The following is a 19,181-nucleotide window of genomic DNA, read 5'->3' as shown; positions in this document are numbered from 1 at the left end:
TGTTTGATTACATTTTAAAAATATTTGTTTAATTTTTTTTCAAGTGCTTGGATGAGTTTTTTAAATACATGATCAATTTTTTTCCACACATATTATACATTTTGTACACATTTTTCGTACACAGAGAAACATTTTCTTTATGTACATGTAAAATATGTCAAATGATTGGTTAGCAATTTTTTTGAAATATTTTATGTAAAATGTTTTTATAATATATTATTTAGTACTCCTTCTATTTTTATTTACTTTGCATATTAGATTTGACTGAAGTCAAACTTTGTAAAGTTTGACCAAGTTTATAGAAAACAATATAAACATTTATCATAAACAAATCTATATGATGTGAAAGTACATTCAATATTGAATATAATGGTATTGATTGGTTATTGTATATGTTAAAATTTTTGTCTATAAACATTGTCAAAGTTTACAAACCTTGATTTTGACCAAAGCTAATACATGGAGTTAATAAAAATGGGGGAGTATATTTGTTAAGTATAAATGTAAGTAAACGAATTAAAGAAAAAATAAAAACATGAAAAAGCGAGGCAGTCGATGCACACTGGGCCGGCCCATATGCTGGCGTGACTTCAGCGAGTCGGAAGGCTGCCTCACTATAAGCGAGGTATAGCCATGCCCCATGTATCTCGCTATAATGGAAATATAGCTCTCGCGGCAGAAAAGATGGGCTTTGGCACGGGTCCAAACACGTAGGCTTCAGGTGGGTTTTATGGGTGGCCGGGTGTGTCGGAGTCCGACATGACATAGGTCTGAATGCCCGCAAACCTCCCCCTACGTTTGTTTATGGTCTGTGGATTTTGGACTAGGCCGGTCCTGAAAAATTCGATGACAGGCATTGAATAGAAAAAAATAAAATGCACAGTGACATTGAGTTTTTTTTTTTTGAAGGGGTACCGGACATTGAGGTTCGGTGAACCGTGTTTGAGTTGCCCCAAGTGCAAGTCAGATGCCCCTAACAATGAGGAAGGGAATACTGTCAGAGAAAAACAACAACGAGTGGGCTACAGGCCTACAGCCACTCGATCCACTCTACTGGCAGGAAGCACGCGACTGGACTCGGACGCTCCATCGACAGGAACCACACGCCTACACTGAACCACTCCAACAGGAACACGCGAGCCATGCGCCCATGCCGGACGCCTCTCCTCGACTCCACCTCGCCGCTGTCCGTGCTCCTACTCGACCACCTCCACCGCAATCGCCCCTCCCCTCCCCCCTCAGCCTCGCCGCCGTCAGCCATCTGGTCTCCCATCGCCGCATTCGCCGCTGCCACGAAGCGCGCCCGAGCCGGGACGCTCAGCCCTGAGGACGCACACCACCTGTTCGACGAATTGCTACGCCAGTCCATCCCGGTCCCCAACCGCTTCCTGAACGGCTTCCTTGCCGCCCTCGCCCGTGCCCCAGCCTCCGAAGCCTGCGGAGATGGCCCCGCCCTCACCGTCGCCCTCTTCAACCGCCTCTGCCGAGAAGAAGCCGGCCCTTGTGTAGAGCCGCCCACTTACTATACCTACAGCATTCTAATGGACAGCTGCTGCCGCGTGGGTCGCCCGGACCTTGGGCTTGCTTTCTTCGGCCGCCTACTCAAGTCAGGCCTCAAGGCAGACCAGATCACCGCCAGCAGCCTCCTCATGTGCCTCTGCGATGCAGGACGGACAAACGAGGCTGTGGACGTGCTGCTTCATAGGATCTCCGAGCTCGGCTGTGAGCCTAATGTCATCCCATACAACATAGTTCTTAAGAGCTTATGTGACAGTAGCAGGAGCCAGCGAGCTCTTGACCTGCTCCAGATGATGGCACAAAGAGCTTGCCGCTCCCCTAATGTGGTGTCATATAACACCGTCATTCAGGGCTTATTTAAGGAAGGCCAAGTAAGCATGGCGTGCACATTCTTCTTCTATGAAATGATGGGGTTATGCCTAATGTGGTGACATATAGCTTGATGGTTGGTGGGTTGTGCAAGGTCGGGGCAATGGACAAGGCAAAGCTGGTCCTTCGGCATATGGTTGGTAATAGTGTTCGACCAGATATGTATACTTGGAACTCATTCATGGGATCTCTTCGCAAGCAGGGAAGAAGCAAGGAAGCTACACAACTTTTTGATTACATGGCCGCCAAGGGCCACAAACCTGATGTTGTCATGTACTCTACTCTGCTTCATGGGTATGCTACTGAAGGATGCTTCACTGATATGATTAATCGCTTTAATTCAATGGAAGGCAACGGTATTGTAGCTAACAGCCGTGTTTTTAACATACTAATCGACGCATATGCTAAACGTGGAATGATGCATGAAGCTATGCTCATATTTACTGAAATGCGGGAACAAAGAGTGAGTCCTGATACATTCACCTATGGAATTATAATAGCTGCACTTTGCAGAATGGGTAGGCTATCTGATGCTATGGAGAAATTAAATGAAATGGTTGCTACAGGATTACAGCCGGACGAGGCTGTTTACTATTCCCTAATTCAGGGTTTTTGTACACATGATGATTTGGTCAAAGCTAAGGAGTTGGTTTCTGAGATGATGACCAAAGGTATTCCTTGTCCTAACATTGTGTTCTTCAACTCGGTAATAGCCAGGCTGTGCAAAGAAGGAAGGGTTAAGGATGCACACGGTATCTTTGACTTGGCTATGAACATTGGTGAGAGGCCCAACGTTATTACATTTAATTCACTGATTCACGGCTATAGCTTGGTTGGCAAGATGGCGAAAGCTTTCGGGGTACTTGATGACATGGAATCAGTTGGCATTGAGCCCGATGTTGTTACTTATACTACACTTCGTCATGGCTATTCTAGAAATAGAAGGTGATTGTTCAGAGAATTGATGCTTGACAGAATTTAACCTACAGCTGTCACATATGGCATCATACTGCATGGGTTGTTTGATGCTGGAAGAACTGCTTCTGCGAAGAAAATGTTCCATGAGATGATCGGAAGTGGAACCATGGTGAGTATTTTCATATATGCTATAATCCTTGGAGAACTTTGTGGAAAAAATTGCGCTGACAAAGCAATCATCCTGTTTGGAAAATTAGGTGCATTGAATGTGAAGTTCGATATTGCAATATTCAATACCATGATGAATTCAATGCACATGGTTAGGAGAAGAAAGAAGCTAACAATCTGGTTGCTGCAATATCAGCCAATGGGTTGGTACCTAATGCTTCTACTTATGGAGTTATAATAAGACATGTTCTAAAAGAAGGATTAGTGGATGAAGCTGACAATATGTTTTCATCAATGGACAATACTAGTAGTTGTGCTCCTAGCTCTCATTTGTTAAATGATATCTCATTATTTTATCGGAAAAAGGTGAGATAACCAAGGCTGGAAAATATGTCTAAAGATGATGGGAAGATTATCTCACTTGAAGCTTCAACTACTTTGCTGCTGCTGTATGTCTTTTCAAGAGAAGGTGAATATCAGGAGCAAATAAAATTGTTTCCTGTAAAGTACTATCATATTTTTGGTAGAGTCAGCTACAGTTAATGCATTGTATATGAGCATAACTACTCAGAAGGTACAATTGAATTGTCGCTTGCCATCAGGCCCTTTTGCTGGGATAGGAAATACGAATTTCTTGCTTGTAGAAAATCGGCCCGTTCCTTGGTTGATTATAATTTTGTGTTGTTGTTACATATGAATAGAGTTGCACAGTCATCGACGTTTGTTAACTTCTTATTCAACTGCAAACCTTAAACACTATTATTCTTTCTTGAACTTTTTGTTTCCTTTGCAAATTAGGCACCACACTACAAGATATACAAATAATCAACGTGTGCAATATTAATGATCAAAAGATTTACTAAATGACTTTGCTAGGGTAAATGTAATGCAATTATCATTCCAATGCCATTTATATTGTGCACTCTATATGCTGCTTAACCAGTGAGTGTTTATTCTTTATTGTATAGTATTTTTGTTTATTATGAATGTAAAAAATACTCATTACTGTTGTTTTCATGTGTTAGGATGAGCAGAAAAGATTTTCATCATATTTGCTCTATGACTGGATGCATCTGAAAGGAAATAGTGGACGTAGGCCTGCACAGTTCCTTCCGATGTTTGAATACTCCTTCAACTAGTGTACGTACCGTAGTTATTTCCATCTGCCCTATAGTATCTTTTATCTGAGTAGCACCGTCATGAAAGGGTGTGATGCTCCAAGCCCTTATCTGAATTGTAGGTATATCACTTCCTGAATAGATGATGCGCCCTGATAAAAGATCTTATGTTCCTTGCTCATAAATTGGTGACCTGTGGTTTGGGAGGAATGGAGGTCCACACTGATGCTGCCTCAGTTTGTTCTGCTTTGTACTCCCTCCGTTCCTGAATATAAGCATTTTTAAAGATTCCAATACGAACTACATACGGATGCATATAGACATATTTTAAAGTCTAGATTCACACATTTTGCTCCGTATGTGGTCTATATTGGAATCTCTAAAAATACTTATATTTAGGAGTGGAGGGAGTACAATGCTTGCAATTGAAATGTTGAACATTGTAGAAACATGTTAACATGTTATGAAGACTTGACCTGTGCAGACCTAAAATTGCTATACTAATATACTGTTTGTAAAACAGGAATAGAGCACAAATTGAACTGGCCAGTACATAGGTGATGATAGATCACTGATGATAGATCGCTGATGGCAATGCAATGCACTTTATTGCTGGTCATACACTCCTTTTTCTCATTTGTTGGTTTGAGATGATTTTGATATTATTTGGTTCAAATATGTATCAAATTGTGGAGCAGTTGCCATGTGGCTGGTCTATTTTACATCATCTGTTGGAGCGGCTACCCTATTTTATATCATTTGTTGGAGTTGGAGTTGGACGTTTTTGGTGATGTATATTTTACTCACACCACAATTGTGGCGATGTAAAATACATCGTTTACTGAAGATGTTCTAAAGAGGGGAACGGGGTGTTCGAGCTACAGGGGCGACTAGCCGCACTGGAGTCCTTGTTCGGACTTTTTTTGAAGCCCAGACCGTAGAACTCTCGGTTTTGCTAAAGCACATCTAGATGTGCCTCAAGTATTGCACATCTAAGTCATATGTCATTGATTTTAGGTGGAGATTCATGCATATATATATATATATATATATATATTTTTTTAAGTCTCATTGAGTCACTTAGATGTACAATAACTAGACCACATCTAGACGTGCCCTAGACACATAACTTCTACTTCTTTTGAAGCCCTGGTCGCGCTGGAGTTCTTGCTCGAACTTCAGACACAGATCCTCATGTTTGTGTCCGGTTCATGAAGCAATACCAACTCTTATCAGAACTGCATCGCTATGGTACATTAAAGTTTATAAAATTAAGTTGCTAAAAAATTACCATGAACAAATTCACGAAAATAATCATCCTTCCTATATTTTGGTTACATTAGAATCATGGATTGGCCTCATGTAAAGCAGTGAACTCACAAAGAATCCCCCTTCCCTCTTGCGTTGCCCCTGTGGGCGACCAAGAATCCCCCTTCTCTCTTGCGTCGCCCCCGTGGGCGACCGAGAGCGAACCCTAGCCACGTTCTTCCACTCCCCTCCCTCGCCGTTGCTGACAGGCACTGACGAGCAAAGCCCAGTCGGCGTGGCGACGGGGCTTCTCCTGCACCTCTGCCCGGCGGGACCAGGGTGGTATGCTGCCTTTGGGCGATGGCGCTGGGCTATCATGGGGCTCAGCGGAGCAGCGGCGGGCTTACGGGGCGGCCAACTGGTGGCGATGCGGCGGCAGCCTGGGGCCTATGCGTGATGCTGCGGCTGTGTCGAGATCAGCTTAGGTGGAGACGTGTGGGCGAGCGTCTGGCCAGATCTGGCGCCTGGGGGCTGGCTTGCGGTGCGGGGTGCTGCCGGGGCTCGACCGAGCTCCTGCTGGGGGCTGGCTGGCGCTGCTGGTGGCGGTGACCGATGGGCCTTCCGGCAGGCGTGTGGAGGCGGGGATGTGGGCGTTGGGTGGAGCCCTTGGCTTCGGACAGTGGTGGTGGGGCGTGGCGCGAGAAGTCGATGTGGGGCGGGGCTGGCTTGGGCGTGGCTGCTCGGCGACTGGAGTTGCCGGCTGCCATGAGCGACCCCCGTCTGGATTTGTGATGCCCAGATCTGATGGGGAGGTGCCCACCTCTCCCGGGTGTGATGTCTGGTAGTGGGCCAGCTTCATGGACTGCCCGCCAATGTGGGAGTTTGACATGGTCCTCCAGCATGGGGTTAGTTAGAGCATAATTGGTTTGATGCCAACAATTGGCATTGCCAATATTTGGCAAGCCAACATTTGGCAAAATCAAAATTTGCCAAATGTTGGCAACTTTTTGTGGGGTTGAGAAGAAAAATTGATAGCCAACCAATCACTAGCCAACATTTGGCATTTGTCAAAAATTGGCATGCCAACTTTTGGCATCAAACCAATCATGCTTACTTCTCGCGAGTTCCTGCGCTCGGTTGCCCTGGAGTTGGTTCACGGCTCTAGGCCGCCTCCGGTCACGCCAAGGCAGGAGCTTTGTGGGTTAGTTCACGGGCATCTGCACGTTATGGCGTCTGAGCTGATGGCTTGATGATCACCATTGGCAGCCACCGAGTCGTATCCCCCTCGGCCCATCGGGATTGGAGGGGATTGCATGTGTGGGCGCCCCTAGCCCCCTACGGCGGTGGCACTGACCCGAGCTCATGGGCTGATGTCGGGCTTTTCTTCCCGCGGTCTGTGCATTGGGAAGTGGGCGGTTGGTGGTGTCTCGTGGTATGGATGCCGGGACGGTGGCCCTGGAAGGTGGTCCGCATGGTTGGCTCTTCGATGGGCACCATGACATTGGTGGCGTCTATTTCTCTTGGTCATGTGGGCGACAAGAGGCATAGCGGCGGGTGGCTCGGGCGCGCTCTTTGTCTCTAACAATGGCGGCGCCCAGATCCGAATATGTAGTTCTGAACTCGTCGCACTTCTCCCAAAGACCTCGTAGCGACACATGGGAGCTACCGGGCGAAAACCTTGCGCTTTGGCGCCTACGACAATGACGCCCGCGGGTGCCACTCTCTTCTTGAAGACTTCGTTGTAGTGCTCCTCTCTGTGTCTAGGTTATTGGTGAAGACCTTTGTCCATTGTGGACTCGGCAGCGGCGACGCTCTGCGTCATTTCCCCTCCTAAGGGTGTTGTTGTGGAGCTTAGGTGCATTAGGGCGTAATGTGGCGTTGTTCTTAGATCTTCCTGTGTTTTCTTTCAGCAGTATAGTCGCTTAGTGGTTTACCGTGGTCCGTTTATCATGGGATCAGTTTTGCAAGAGGGTCACCCACAACCTTGTATCGGGTCGTGTACTTTGTTCGGTTGTTGCTTTTATATATAAAGCGAGATGAAAGTCTTATTTTGAGACATTGGAATCATAAATGGGTCTGTTTAGGTCTCAGTTGACTGAGACTTCGCGAAGTCTTAGTCGGCTGATGTCACCTTAGGTAGATTAGGCCTGTTCGTTGGCTCGATCTGGGTTTTATTCTTAGCTGGGCTTTTTTTGTTTCTCTGTTGTTTGTTTATTTGGGTTGGGCTGATTGTTTTTCTTTGTCTTTGTTTTTCTTGACACAGCAAAAAAGTGTTCAACAAGAAAAGTAAATAAAAACATTTTTCCGTCGTTAGTGTAGCTCATCTTTCAGTCCTTCTCTTCGTGTGTTATCTTGCTTCTCTTTTTTATTTTTCATTTCTATCATTTCTTTCAAAAAACATTTTGCACATTTGAAAAAAAAATCAATCTTTAATGTAACAAAGAAACAAAATAGAAACAAGACAAGTTAAATAGTGCGGCACTGTTTTTTAAAAGAAAGAAATATTAAGTTGCATACAGATGGTGGATATGCAAATGTGTGCGGCCGACGTGTGCCGTGTTGCGTTGTTTTCTTTTAAATAAATCCAAAACACAGGAGTAAAGAACAAAAGTAGAAAGTAGAAAAGAAAAAGTCAATAAAAAACCGACATAGAAGACCGCCTAAGACGGGTGTGTAGTTGCAAAATAAAAGGTCAGTTGCAGTCGGGGGCAAGACTTGCAGTTGCAAGCCTATAGTCGGACATGCAGATGCAGTCGAGGGCGACACTTGCAGTTGCAAGCCTAGTATCGGACATGCAACTCCCCCCCTCCAACATGACAAAAAGTCCAATTACAACCATGTTGGAAGACATGCAATTGCAGTGGGGGTGATAGTTGCACTAGGTGGCGACACTTGCAGTTGCAAAGCCTAGTGTCAGACATGCAACTACCCCCTCTCACGACACCCACTTACAAAAAAAATGTCAGTTGCATTCGGGTGTGTAGGCATGCTGTTGCAGTCGAGGGCGACACTTGCAATTGCAAGCCTAGCATCGGACATGCAACTCCCCCTCCCCTGCCACTCATTTACAAAATAAAAGAAAGGTTAGTTGTAGTCGAGTGTGTAGGCATGCAATTGCAATTGAGGGTGACACTTGTAGTTTCAAGCCTATTGTCACACATGCAACCCCCCCTTCTCCTGCTGCTCACTTACAAAACAAAAAAAGTCAGTTGCAGTCGGGTGTGTAGGCATGCAATTGAAGTCTAGGGCGACACTTGCATTTTCAAGCCTACTGTCGGACATGCAATTGTAGTCGAGGGTGACACTTATAGTTGCAAGTATTTTGTCAGACATGCAATTCACCCCCTCTCCGACAAAAACACAAGGCCAGTTGCAGCCCATAGGGGACATGCAATTTCAGCTGAGGGCGACACTTGCAGTTGCAAGCCTAGTACCATACATGCACCTCTCTCCCCCTCTTCTTCCACTCACTTACAAAACAAAAAAAGGAAAGTTGCAGTCGGGTCTGTAGGCATGCAATTGCAGTTGAGGGCGACACTTGCAGTTGCAAGCCTACTATCGGACATGCAATTGTAATTGCAGGCGACACTTGCAGTTGCAATGCTATTGTCGGACATGAAATTCACCCTCTCTCCGACAAAAACACAAGGCCAATTGTAGTCGGTAGAGGACATGCAGTTGCAAGCCTCGTATCAGACATGCAACTTCGCCCTCTCCTGCCGCCCACTAACAAAAGAAAATGTTGGCTGCAGTCGGGTGTGTGGGCATGCAATTGCAGTCGGATGTGTAGGCATGTAGTTCCAGTCAAGGGCGACACTTGCAAATGCAAGACTACTGTCGAACATGCAAACCCCCCCACCCCTCTCCGACAAAAACACAAGGTCAGTTGTAGCTAGGAGGGGGCATGTAGTTGCAGTCGAGGGCGACGTTTACAGTTGCAAGCCTGGTATCGGACATCCAACTTACCCTCTCCCGCCGCCCACTAACAAAAGAAAATGTCGGTTGCAGTCGGGTGTGTGGGCATGTAGTTCTAGTCGAGGGCGACACTTGCAAATGCAAGACTACTGTCGGACATGCAATCCCCCCCACCCCTCTCCGACAAAAACACAGGGTCAGTTGTAGCTAGGAGGGGGACATGTAGTTGCAGTCGAGGGCGACGCTTACAGTTGCAAGCCTGGTATCGGACATGCAATGCCCCCTCCCTCTCCCACCGCACACTTACAAAACAAATGTTGGTTATAGTCAGATGTGTGGGCACGCAATTGCAGTTGAGGACAACACTTGCAGTTTGATGCCTAGTGAAAAAAATTAACATGCCGCTGCTTGAAAAGGGGACACGACAAAAAATTCAAACATGCCACTACTTAGTAACGGGTTGAGTAATCATACTCTTGTTTTCCAAATGTTGAGTATGTATTTTGTATTGCACGTGTATTGGAGTTGTAGCCCACCTCCTAGTCTTGTATAGTTGAGGTAGAGGCCTTCCCTTGTATTATATATACGTGCATCATCACCCCATCAATACCATGTCTATTGTATTGCAAACTTTCCCGTCTACATGGTATCAGTTTTTTAGGTTTTCCTCCCGCTTCCGCCGCCGCCGCCGCCGCGCATCTTCTCTGCGCCGCCGCCGCCGCTATCCAGCCGCCGCCGCCCCCGTGCGCCTTCCCGCGCCGGCCGCCGCCGCTCTTCTCACTGCCTCGCTCCCCTGCTTTTTCCTCTACGCTACCGTGCCTTGCTAGCTAGCCAAGCTGCTTTTCTCAATCGCTAGCTAGCCAAGCCAAGGTGCTCCGCTGACTTTTCTTGATCGCTAGCTAGCCAAGGTGCATCGGGCTTGGTACGTGCTCGGCCACCGCCGTGGGGTGCTGCTGCTCTCGATCCCGCTAGTGCGAACGCACCCGCACGCATCTGGCATCGCTGGCCGCTGCCCGTCCGCGTCGCTTAATCCGCGCGATCTCCCAGACACCCTGCTCGCCCGCCCGCGTGATCGCCCCTGCCAGCCTGCGCCGAGCCACCCAGCCTCGTGAGCCGCCGCTGCACTGCATCTGTGTCTGAAGCTGCTGCTGCCGCCGAGCGCCTCCCCGCGCGCCGCCGCCGCTCCCCACCGCCGCTGCCGCCGCCGCGCAACGCTGATGACCCACAAGTATAGGGGATCTATCGTAGTCCTTTCGATAAGTAAGAGTGTCGAACCCAACGAGGAGCAGAAGGAAATGATAAGCGGTTTTCAGCAAGGTATTCTCTGCAAGCACTAAAATTATAGGTAATAGATAGTTTTGTGATAAGATAAATTGTAACGAGCAACAAGTAACAAAAGTAAATAAAGTGCAGCAAGGTGGCCCAACCCTTTTTGTAGCAAAGGACAAGCCTGGACAAATTCTTATATAGAGAAAAGCGCTCCCGAGGACACATGGGAATTATCGTCAAGTTAGTTTTCATCACGTTCATATGATTCGCGCTCGGTACTCTGATAATTTGATATGTGGGTGGACCGGTGCTTGGGTGCTGCCCTTACTTGAACAAGCATCCCACTTATGATTAACCTCTATTGCAAGAATCCACAACTACAACAAAAGTATTAAGGTAAACCTAACCATAGCATGAAACATATGGATCCAAATCAGCCCCTTACGAAGCAACGCATAAACTAGGGTTTAAGCTTCTGTCACTATAGCAACCCATAATCTACTTATTACTTCCCAATGCCTTCCTCTAGGCCCAAATAATGGTGAAGTGTTATCTAGTCGACGTTCACATAACACCACTAGAGGATAGACAACATACATCTCATCAAAATATCGAACGAATACCAAATTCACATGACTACTAATAGCGAGACTTCTCCCATGTCCTCAGGAACAAACGTAACTACTCACAGAGCATATTCATGTTCATAATCAGAGGGGTATTAATATGCATAAAGGATCTGAACATATGATCTTCCACCAAATAAACCAACTAGCATCAACTACAAGGAGTAATCAACACTACTAGCAACCTACATGTACCAATCCCGGTCTTAGAGACAAGAATTGGATACAAGAGATGAACTAGGTGTTGGGAATCGTAGCATAATTTTAAATTTTTCCTACGCTCACCAAGATGCATCTATGGAGTATACTAGCAACGAGGGGAAAGGAGTGCATCTACATACCCTTGTAGATCGCGAGCGGAAGCGTTCCAATGAACGTGGATGACGGAGTCGTACTCGCCGTGATCCAAATCACCGATGACCGAGTGCCGAACGGACGGCACCTCCGCGTTCAACACACGTACGGTGCAGCGACGTCTCCTCCTTCTTGATCCAGCAAGGGGGAAGGAGAGGTTGATGGAGATCCAGCAGCACGACGGCGTGGTGGTGGATGTAGCGGGTCTCGGCAGGGCTTTGCCAAGCTTCTGCGAGAGAGAGAGAGAGGTGTTGCAGGGGAGGAGGGAGGCGCCCAAGGCTGTGTCTTGCTGCCCTCCCTCCCCCCTTTATATAGGCCCCCTGGGGGGGGGGGGCGCCGGCCCAGGGAGATGGGATCTCCAAGGGGGGGGGGCGGCCAAAGGGGGGAAGGGGTGCCTTGCCCCCCAAGGCAAGGGGGAAGCTCCCCCTAGGGTTCCCAACCCTAGGCGCATGGGGGGAGGCCCAAGGGGGGCGCCCCAGCCCACTAAGGGCTGGTTCCCTTCCACTTTCAGCCCACGGGGCCCTCCGGGATAGGTGGCCCCACCCGGTGGACCCCCGGGACCCTTCCGGTGGTCCCGGTACAATACCGGTAACCCCCGAAACTTTCCCGGTGGCCGAAACTTGACTTCCTATATATAATTCTTCACCTCCGGACCATTCCGGAACCTCTCGTGACGTCCGGGATCTCATCCGGGACTCCGAACAACTTTCGGGTTTCCGCATACATATATCTCTACAACCCTAGCGTCACCGAACCTTAAGTGTGTAGACCCTACGGGTTCGGGAGACATGCAGACATGACCGAGACGCCTCTCCGGTCAATAACCAATAGCGGGATCTGGATACCCATGTTGGCTCCCACATGTTCCACGATGATCTCATCGGATGAACCACGGTGTCGAGGATTCAATCAATCCCACATACAATTCCCTTTGTCAATCGGTATGTTACTTGCCCGAGATTCGATCGTCGGTATCCCAATACCTTGTTCAATCTCGTTACCGGCAAGTCTCTTTACTCGTACCGCAATGCATGATCCCGTGACTAACGCCTTAGTCACATTGAGCTCATTATGATGATGCATTACCGAGTGGGCCCAGAGATACCTCTCCGTCACACGGAGTGACAAATCCCAGTCTCGATCCGTGCCAACCCAACAGACACTTTCGGAGATACCCGTAGTGCACCTTTATAGTCAGCCAGTTACGTTGTGACGTTTGGCACACCCAAAGCACTCCTACGGTATCCGGGAGTTGCACGATCTCATGGTCTAAGGAAAAGATACTTGACATTGGAAAAGCTCTAGCAAACGAAACTACACGATCTTTTATGCTATGCTTAGGATTGGGTCTTGTCCATCACATCATTCTCCTAATGATGTGATCCCGTTATCAATGACATCCAATGTCCATAGTCAGGAAACCATGACTATCTGTTGATCAATGAGCTAGTCAATTAGAGGCTTACTAGGGACACGTTGTGGTCTATGTATTCACACATGTATTACGATTTCCGGACAATACAATTATAGCATGAATAATAGACTACTATCATGAACAAAGAAATATAATAATAACTATTTATTATTGCCTCTAGGGCATATTTCCAACAGTCTCCCACTTGCACTAGAGTCAATAATCTAGTTACATTGTGATGAATCGAACACCCATTGAGTCCTGGTGTTGATCATGTTTTGCCCTAGGGAGAGGTGTAGTCAACGGATCTGCTACATTCAGGTCCGTATGTACTTTACAAATATCTATGTCTCCATTTTGAACACTTTCACGAATGGAGTTGAAGCGACGCTTGATATGCCTGGTCTTCCTGTGAAACCTGGGCTCCTTCGCAAGGGCAATGGCTCCAGTGTTGTCACAGAAGAGAGTCATCGGGCCTGACGCATTGGGAATCACCCCTAGGTCGGTAATGAACTCCTTCATCCAGACTGCTTCCTGTGCTGCCTCCGAGGCTGCCATGTACTCCGCTTCACATGTAGATCCCGCCACGACGCTTTGCTTGCAACTGCACCAGCTTACTACTCCTCCATTAAATATATACACGTATCCGGTCTGTGACTTCGAGTCATCCAGATCTGTGTCGAAGCTAGCGTCGACGTAACCCTTTACGACGAGCTCTTCATCACCTCCATAAACGAGAAACATATCCTTAGTCCTATTCAGGTACTTCAGGATATTCTTGACCGCTGTCCAGTGTTCCATGCCGGGATTACTTTGGTACCTTCCTACCAAACTTACGGCAAGGTTTACATCAGGTCTGGTACACAGCATGGCATACATAATAGACCCTATGGCCGAGGCATAGGGGATGACACTCATCTTTTCTCTATCTTCTGCCGTGGTCGGGCATTGAGCCGTGCTCAATTGCACACCTTGCAATACAGGCAAGAACCCCTTCTTGGACTGATCCATATTGAACTTCTTCAATATCTTGTCAAGGTATGTACTCTGTGAAAGACCAATGAGGCGTCTTGATCTATCTCTATAGATCTTGATGCCTAATATATAAGCAGCTTCTCCAAGGTCCTTCATTGAAAAACACTTATTCAAATAGGCCTTTATACTCTCCAAGAATTCTATATCATTTCCCATCAACAGTATGTCATCCACATATAATATGAGAAATGCTACAGAGCTCCCACTCACTTTCTTGTAAACACAGGCTTCTCCATAAGTCTGTGTAAACCCAAACGCTTTGATCATCTCATCAAAGCGAATGTTCCAACTCCGAGATGCTTGCACCAGCCCATAGATTGAGCGCTGGAGCTTGCATACTTTGTTAGCATTCTTAGGATCGACAAAACCTTCCGGCTGCATCATATACAACTCTTCCTTAAGGAAGCCGTTAAGGAATGCCGTTTTGACGTCCATCTGCCATATCTCATAATCATAGTATGCGGCAATTGCTAACATGATTCGGACGGACTTCAGCTTCGCTACGGGTGAGAAAGTCTCATCGTAGTCAACCCCTTGAACTTGTCGATAACCCTTAGCGACAAGTCGAGCTTTGTAGATGGTCACATTACCATCCACGTCCATCTTCTTCTTAAAGATCCATTTGTTTTCTATGGCTCGCCGATCATCGGGCAAGTCAGTCAAAGTCCATACTTCGTTTTCATACATGGATCCTATCTCGGATTTCATGGCTTCTAGCCATTTGTCGGAATCCGGGCCCGCCATCGCTTCTTCATAGTTCGAAGGTTCACCGTTGTCTAACAACATGATTTCCAGGACAGGATTGCCGTACCACTCTGGTGCGGAACGTGTCCTTGTGGACCTACGAAGTTCAGTAGTAACTTGATCCGAAGCTTCATGATCATCATCATTAACTTCCTCCCCAGTCGGTGTAGGCACCACAGGAACATTTTCCCGCGCTGCGCTACTTTCCGGTTTGGAAGGGGTGACTATCACCTCATCAAGTTCCACTTTCCTCCCACTCAATTTTTCGAGAGAAACTCCTTCTCTAGAAAGGACCCGTTCTTGGCAACGAAGATCTTGCCCTCGGATCTGAGGTAGAAGGTATACCCAATAGTTTCCTTTGGGTATCCTACGAAGACGCATTTTTCCGACTTGGGTTCGAGCTTTTCAGGTTGAAGTTTCTTGACATAAGCATCGCATCCCCAAACTTTTAGAAACGACAGCTTAGGTTTCTTCCCAAACCATAATTCATACGGTGTCGGCTCAACGGATTTCGACGGAGCCCTATTTAAAGTGAATGTGGCAGTCTCTAAAGCATAGCCCCAAAATGAGAGCGGTAAATCGGTAAGAGACATCATAGATCACACCATATCCAATAGAGTGCGATTACGACGTTCGGACACACCGTTTCTCTGAGGTGTTCCAGGCGGCGTGAGTTGTGAAACTATTCCACATTTCCTTAAGTGTGTACCATATTCGTGACTTAAATATTCTCCACCATGATCTGATCGTAAGAATTTTATTTTCCTGTCACGTTGATTCTCGACTTCACTCTGAAATTCCTTGAACTTTTCAAAGGTTTCAGACTTGTGTTTCATTAGGTAGACATACCCATATCTACTTAAATCATCAGTGAGAGTGAGAACATAACGATATCCTCCGCGAGCCTCAACACTCATTGGACCGCACACATCGGTATGTATGATTTCCAATAAGTTGGTTGCTCGCTCCATTGTTCTGGAGAACGGAGTCTTGGTCATCTTACCCATGAGGCATGGTTCGCACGTGTCAAATGATTCGTAATCAAGAGACTCCAAAAGTCCATCTGCATGGAGCTTCTTCATGCGCTTGACACCAATGTGACCAAGGCGGCAGTGCCACAAGTATGTGGGACTATCGTTATCAACTTTACATCTTTTGGTATTCACACTATGAACATGTGTAACATCACGTTTGAGATTCATCAAAAATAAACCATTGACCAGTGGGGCATGACCATAAAACATATTTCTCAAATAAACAGAACAACCATTATTCTCGGATTTAAATGAGTAGCCATCTCGAATTAAACGAAATCCAGATACAATGTTCATGCTCAAAGCTGGCACTAAATAACAATTATTGAGGTTTAAAACTAATCCCGTAGGTAGATGCAGAGGTAGCGTGCCGACGGCGATCACATCGACCTTGGAACCATTCCCGACGCGCATCGTCACCTCATCCTTCGCCAGTCTCCGTTTATTCCGTAGTTCCTGTTTTGAGTTACAAATATGAGCAACCGCACCGGTATCAAATACCCAGGAGCTACTACGAGTACTGGTAAGGTACACATCAATTACATGTATATCACATATACCTTTGGCGTTGCCGGCCTTCTTGTCCGCTAAGTATTTGGGGCAGTTCCGCTTCCAGTGACCACTTCCCTTGCAATAAAAGCACTCAGTCTCGGGCTTGGGTCCATTCTTTGACTTCTTCCCAGTAACTGGTTTACCGGGCGCGGCAACTCCCTTGCCGTCCTTCTTGAAGTTCTTCTTACCCTTGCCCTTCTTGAACTTAGTGGTTTTATTCACCATCAACACTTGATGTTCTTTTCTGATCTCCCCTTCCGCTGATTTCAGCATTGAATATACCTCGGGAATGGTCTTTTCCATCCCCTGCATATTGTAGTTCATCACAAAGCTCTTGTAGCTTGGTGGAAGCGACTGGAGGATTCTGTCAATGACCGCGTCATCCGGGAGGTTAACTCCCAGCTGAGACAAGCGGTTGTGCAACCCAGACATTCTGAGTATGTGCTCACTAACATAACTGTTCTCCTCCATTTTACAGCTGAAGAACTTGTCGGAGACATCATATCTCTCGACCCGGGCATGAGCTTGAAAAACTAATTTCAGCTCCTCGAACATCTCATATGCTCCATGTTTCTCAAAACGCTTTTGGAGACCCGGTTCTAGGCTGTAAAGCATGCCGCACTGAACGAGGGAGTAATCATCAGCACGTGATTGCCAAGCGTTCATAACGTCTTGGTTCTGTGGGATTGGTGCTTCACCTAGCGGTGCTTCTAAGACATAATCTTTCTTGGCTACTATGAGGATGAGCCTCAGGTTCCGGACCCAGTCCGTATAGTTGCTGCCATCATCTTTCAACTTGGTTTTCTCTAGGAACGCGTTGAAATTGAGGACAACGTTGGCCATTAGATCTACAAGACATAGTGTAAAGATTTTAGACTAAGTTCATGATAATTAAGTTCATCTAATCAAATTATTTAATGAACTCCCACTCAGATAGACATCCCTCTCGTCATCTAAGTGAAACATGATCCGAGTTTAACTAGGCCGTGTCCGATCATCACGTGAGACGGACTAGTCAAGATCGGTGAACATCTCCATGTTGATCGTATCTTCTATACGACTCATGCTCGACCTTTCGGTCCTCCGTGTTCCGAGGCCATGTCTGTACATGCTAGGCTCGTCAAGTCAACCTAAGTGTATTGCGTGTGTTCCGAGGCCATGTCTGTACATGCTAGGCTCGTCAACACCCGTTGTATTCGAACGTTAGAATCTATCACACCCGATCATCACGTGGTGCTTCGAAACAACGAACCTTCGCAACGGTGCACAGTTAGGGTGAACACTTTCTTGAAATTATTATAAGGGATCATCTTACTTACTACCGTCGTTCTAAGCAAATAAGATGCAAAAACATGATAAACATCACATGCAATCAAATAGTGACATGATATGGCCAATATCATTATGCTCCTTTGATCTCCATCTTCGGGGCACCATGATCATCTTCGTCACCGGCATGACACCATGATCTCCATCATCATGATCTCCATCATCATGATCTCCATCATTGTGTCTTCATGAAGTCGTCACGCCAACGATTACTTCTACTTCTATGGCTAACGCGTTTAGCAACAAAGTAAAGTAAATTACATGGCGTTATTCAATGACACGCAGGTCATACAAAATAATAAAGACAACTCCTATGGCTCCTGCCGGTTGTCATACTCATCGACATGCAAGTCGTGATTCCTATTACAAGAATATGATCAATCTCATACATCACATATATCATTCATCACATCTTCTGGCCATATCACATCACATAGCACTTGCTGCAAAAACAAGTTAGACGTCCTCTAATTGTTGTTGCAAGTTTTTACGTGGTTTGTAGGTTTCTAGCAAGAACGTTTCTTACCTACGTATGACCACAACGTGATTTGCCAATTTCTATTTACCCTTCATAAGGACCCTTTTCATCGAATCCGTTCCGACAAAAGTAGGAGAGACAGACACCCGCTAGCCACCTTATGCAACTAGTGCATGTCAATCGGTGGAACCTGTCTCACGTAAGCGTACGTGTAAGGTCGGTCCGGGCCGCTTCATCCTACAATGCCGCCGAAACAAGAAACGACTAGTAGCGGCAAGAAGAATTGGCAACATCAACGCCCACAACTTCTTTGTGTTCTACTCGTGCATAGTAACTACGCATAGGCCTGGCTCATGATGCCACTGTTGGGAATCGTAGCATAATTTTAAAATTTTCCTACGCTCACCAAGATGCATCTATGGAGTATACTAGCAACGAGGGGAAAGGAGTGCATCTACATACCCTTGTAGATCGCGAGCGGAAGCATTCCAATGAACGTGGATGACGGAGTCGTACTCGCCGTGATCCAAATCACCGATGACTGAGTGCCGAACGGACGGCACCTCCGCGTTCAACACACGTACGGTGCAGCGACGTCTCCTCCTTCTTGATCCAGCAAGGGGGAAGGAGAGGTTGATGGAGATCCAGCAGCACGACGGCGTGGTGGTGGATGTAGCGGGTCTCGGCAGGGCTTTGCCAAGCTTCTGCGAGAGAGAGAGAGAGAGGTGTTGCAGGGGAGGAGGGAGGCGCCCAAGGCTGTGTCTTGCTGCCCTCCCTCCCCCCTTTATATAGGCCCCCTGGGGGGGGGGGGGGGCGCCGGCCCAGGGAGATGGGATCTCCAAGGGGGGGGGGGGGGCGGCGGCCAAAGGGGGGAAGGGGTGCCTTGCCCCCCAAGGCAAGGGGGAAGCTCCCCCTAGGGTTCCCAACCCTAGGCGCATGGGGGGAGGCCCAAGGGGGGCGCCCCAGCCCACTAAGGGCTGGTTCCCTTCCACTTTCAGCCCACGGGGCCCTCCGGGATAGGTGGCCCCACCCGGTGGACCCCCGGGACCCTTCCGGTGGTCCCGGTACAATACCGGTAACCCCCGAAACTTT

At 47.1% G+C, this 19,181-nt stretch overlaps 1 protein-coding gene across 3 annotated transcripts; it reads left to right on the top strand.

Moving 5' to 3' along the window:
- The first annotated feature begins 991 nt into the window (after window positions 1-991).
- LOC109774799 (protein Rf1, mitochondrial) lies at window positions 992-4,870 on the top strand. Of its 3 annotated transcripts, none has more exons than XM_040398499.3 (4): window positions 1,060-2,974; window positions 3,063-3,442; window positions 3,999-4,113; window positions 4,615-4,870. In XM_040398499.3, the coding sequence occupies exon 1, from the start codon at window positions 1,143-1,145 to the stop codon at window positions 1,947-1,949; it is 807 nt and encodes a 268-aa protein (XP_040254433.2). In that variant the 5' UTR covers window positions 1,060-1,142; the 3' UTR covers window positions 1,950-2,974; window positions 3,063-3,442; window positions 3,999-4,113; window positions 4,615-4,870. The 3 variants fall into 3 exon arrangements, with proteins under 3 accessions (XP_045088429.2, XP_040254433.2, XP_040254429.2); XM_040398495.3 differs by having other exon boundaries at window positions 4,214-4,870; XM_045232494.2 differs by having other exon boundaries at window positions 992-2,974; window positions 3,999-4,870.
- Window positions 4,871-19,181: the final 14,311 nt, after the last annotated feature.

This window comes from Aegilops tauschii, chromosome 1, assembly GCF_002575655.3.
Source record: "Aegilops tauschii subsp. strangulata cultivar AL8/78 chromosome 1, Aet v6.0, whole genome shotgun sequence".
NCBI classification, from domain to species: domain Eukaryota; kingdom Viridiplantae; phylum Streptophyta; class Magnoliopsida; order Poales; family Poaceae; genus Aegilops; species Aegilops tauschii.
Note: the sequence above shows the minus strand (reverse complement) of the source record. Positions and strands in the feature narration are given on the sequence as shown.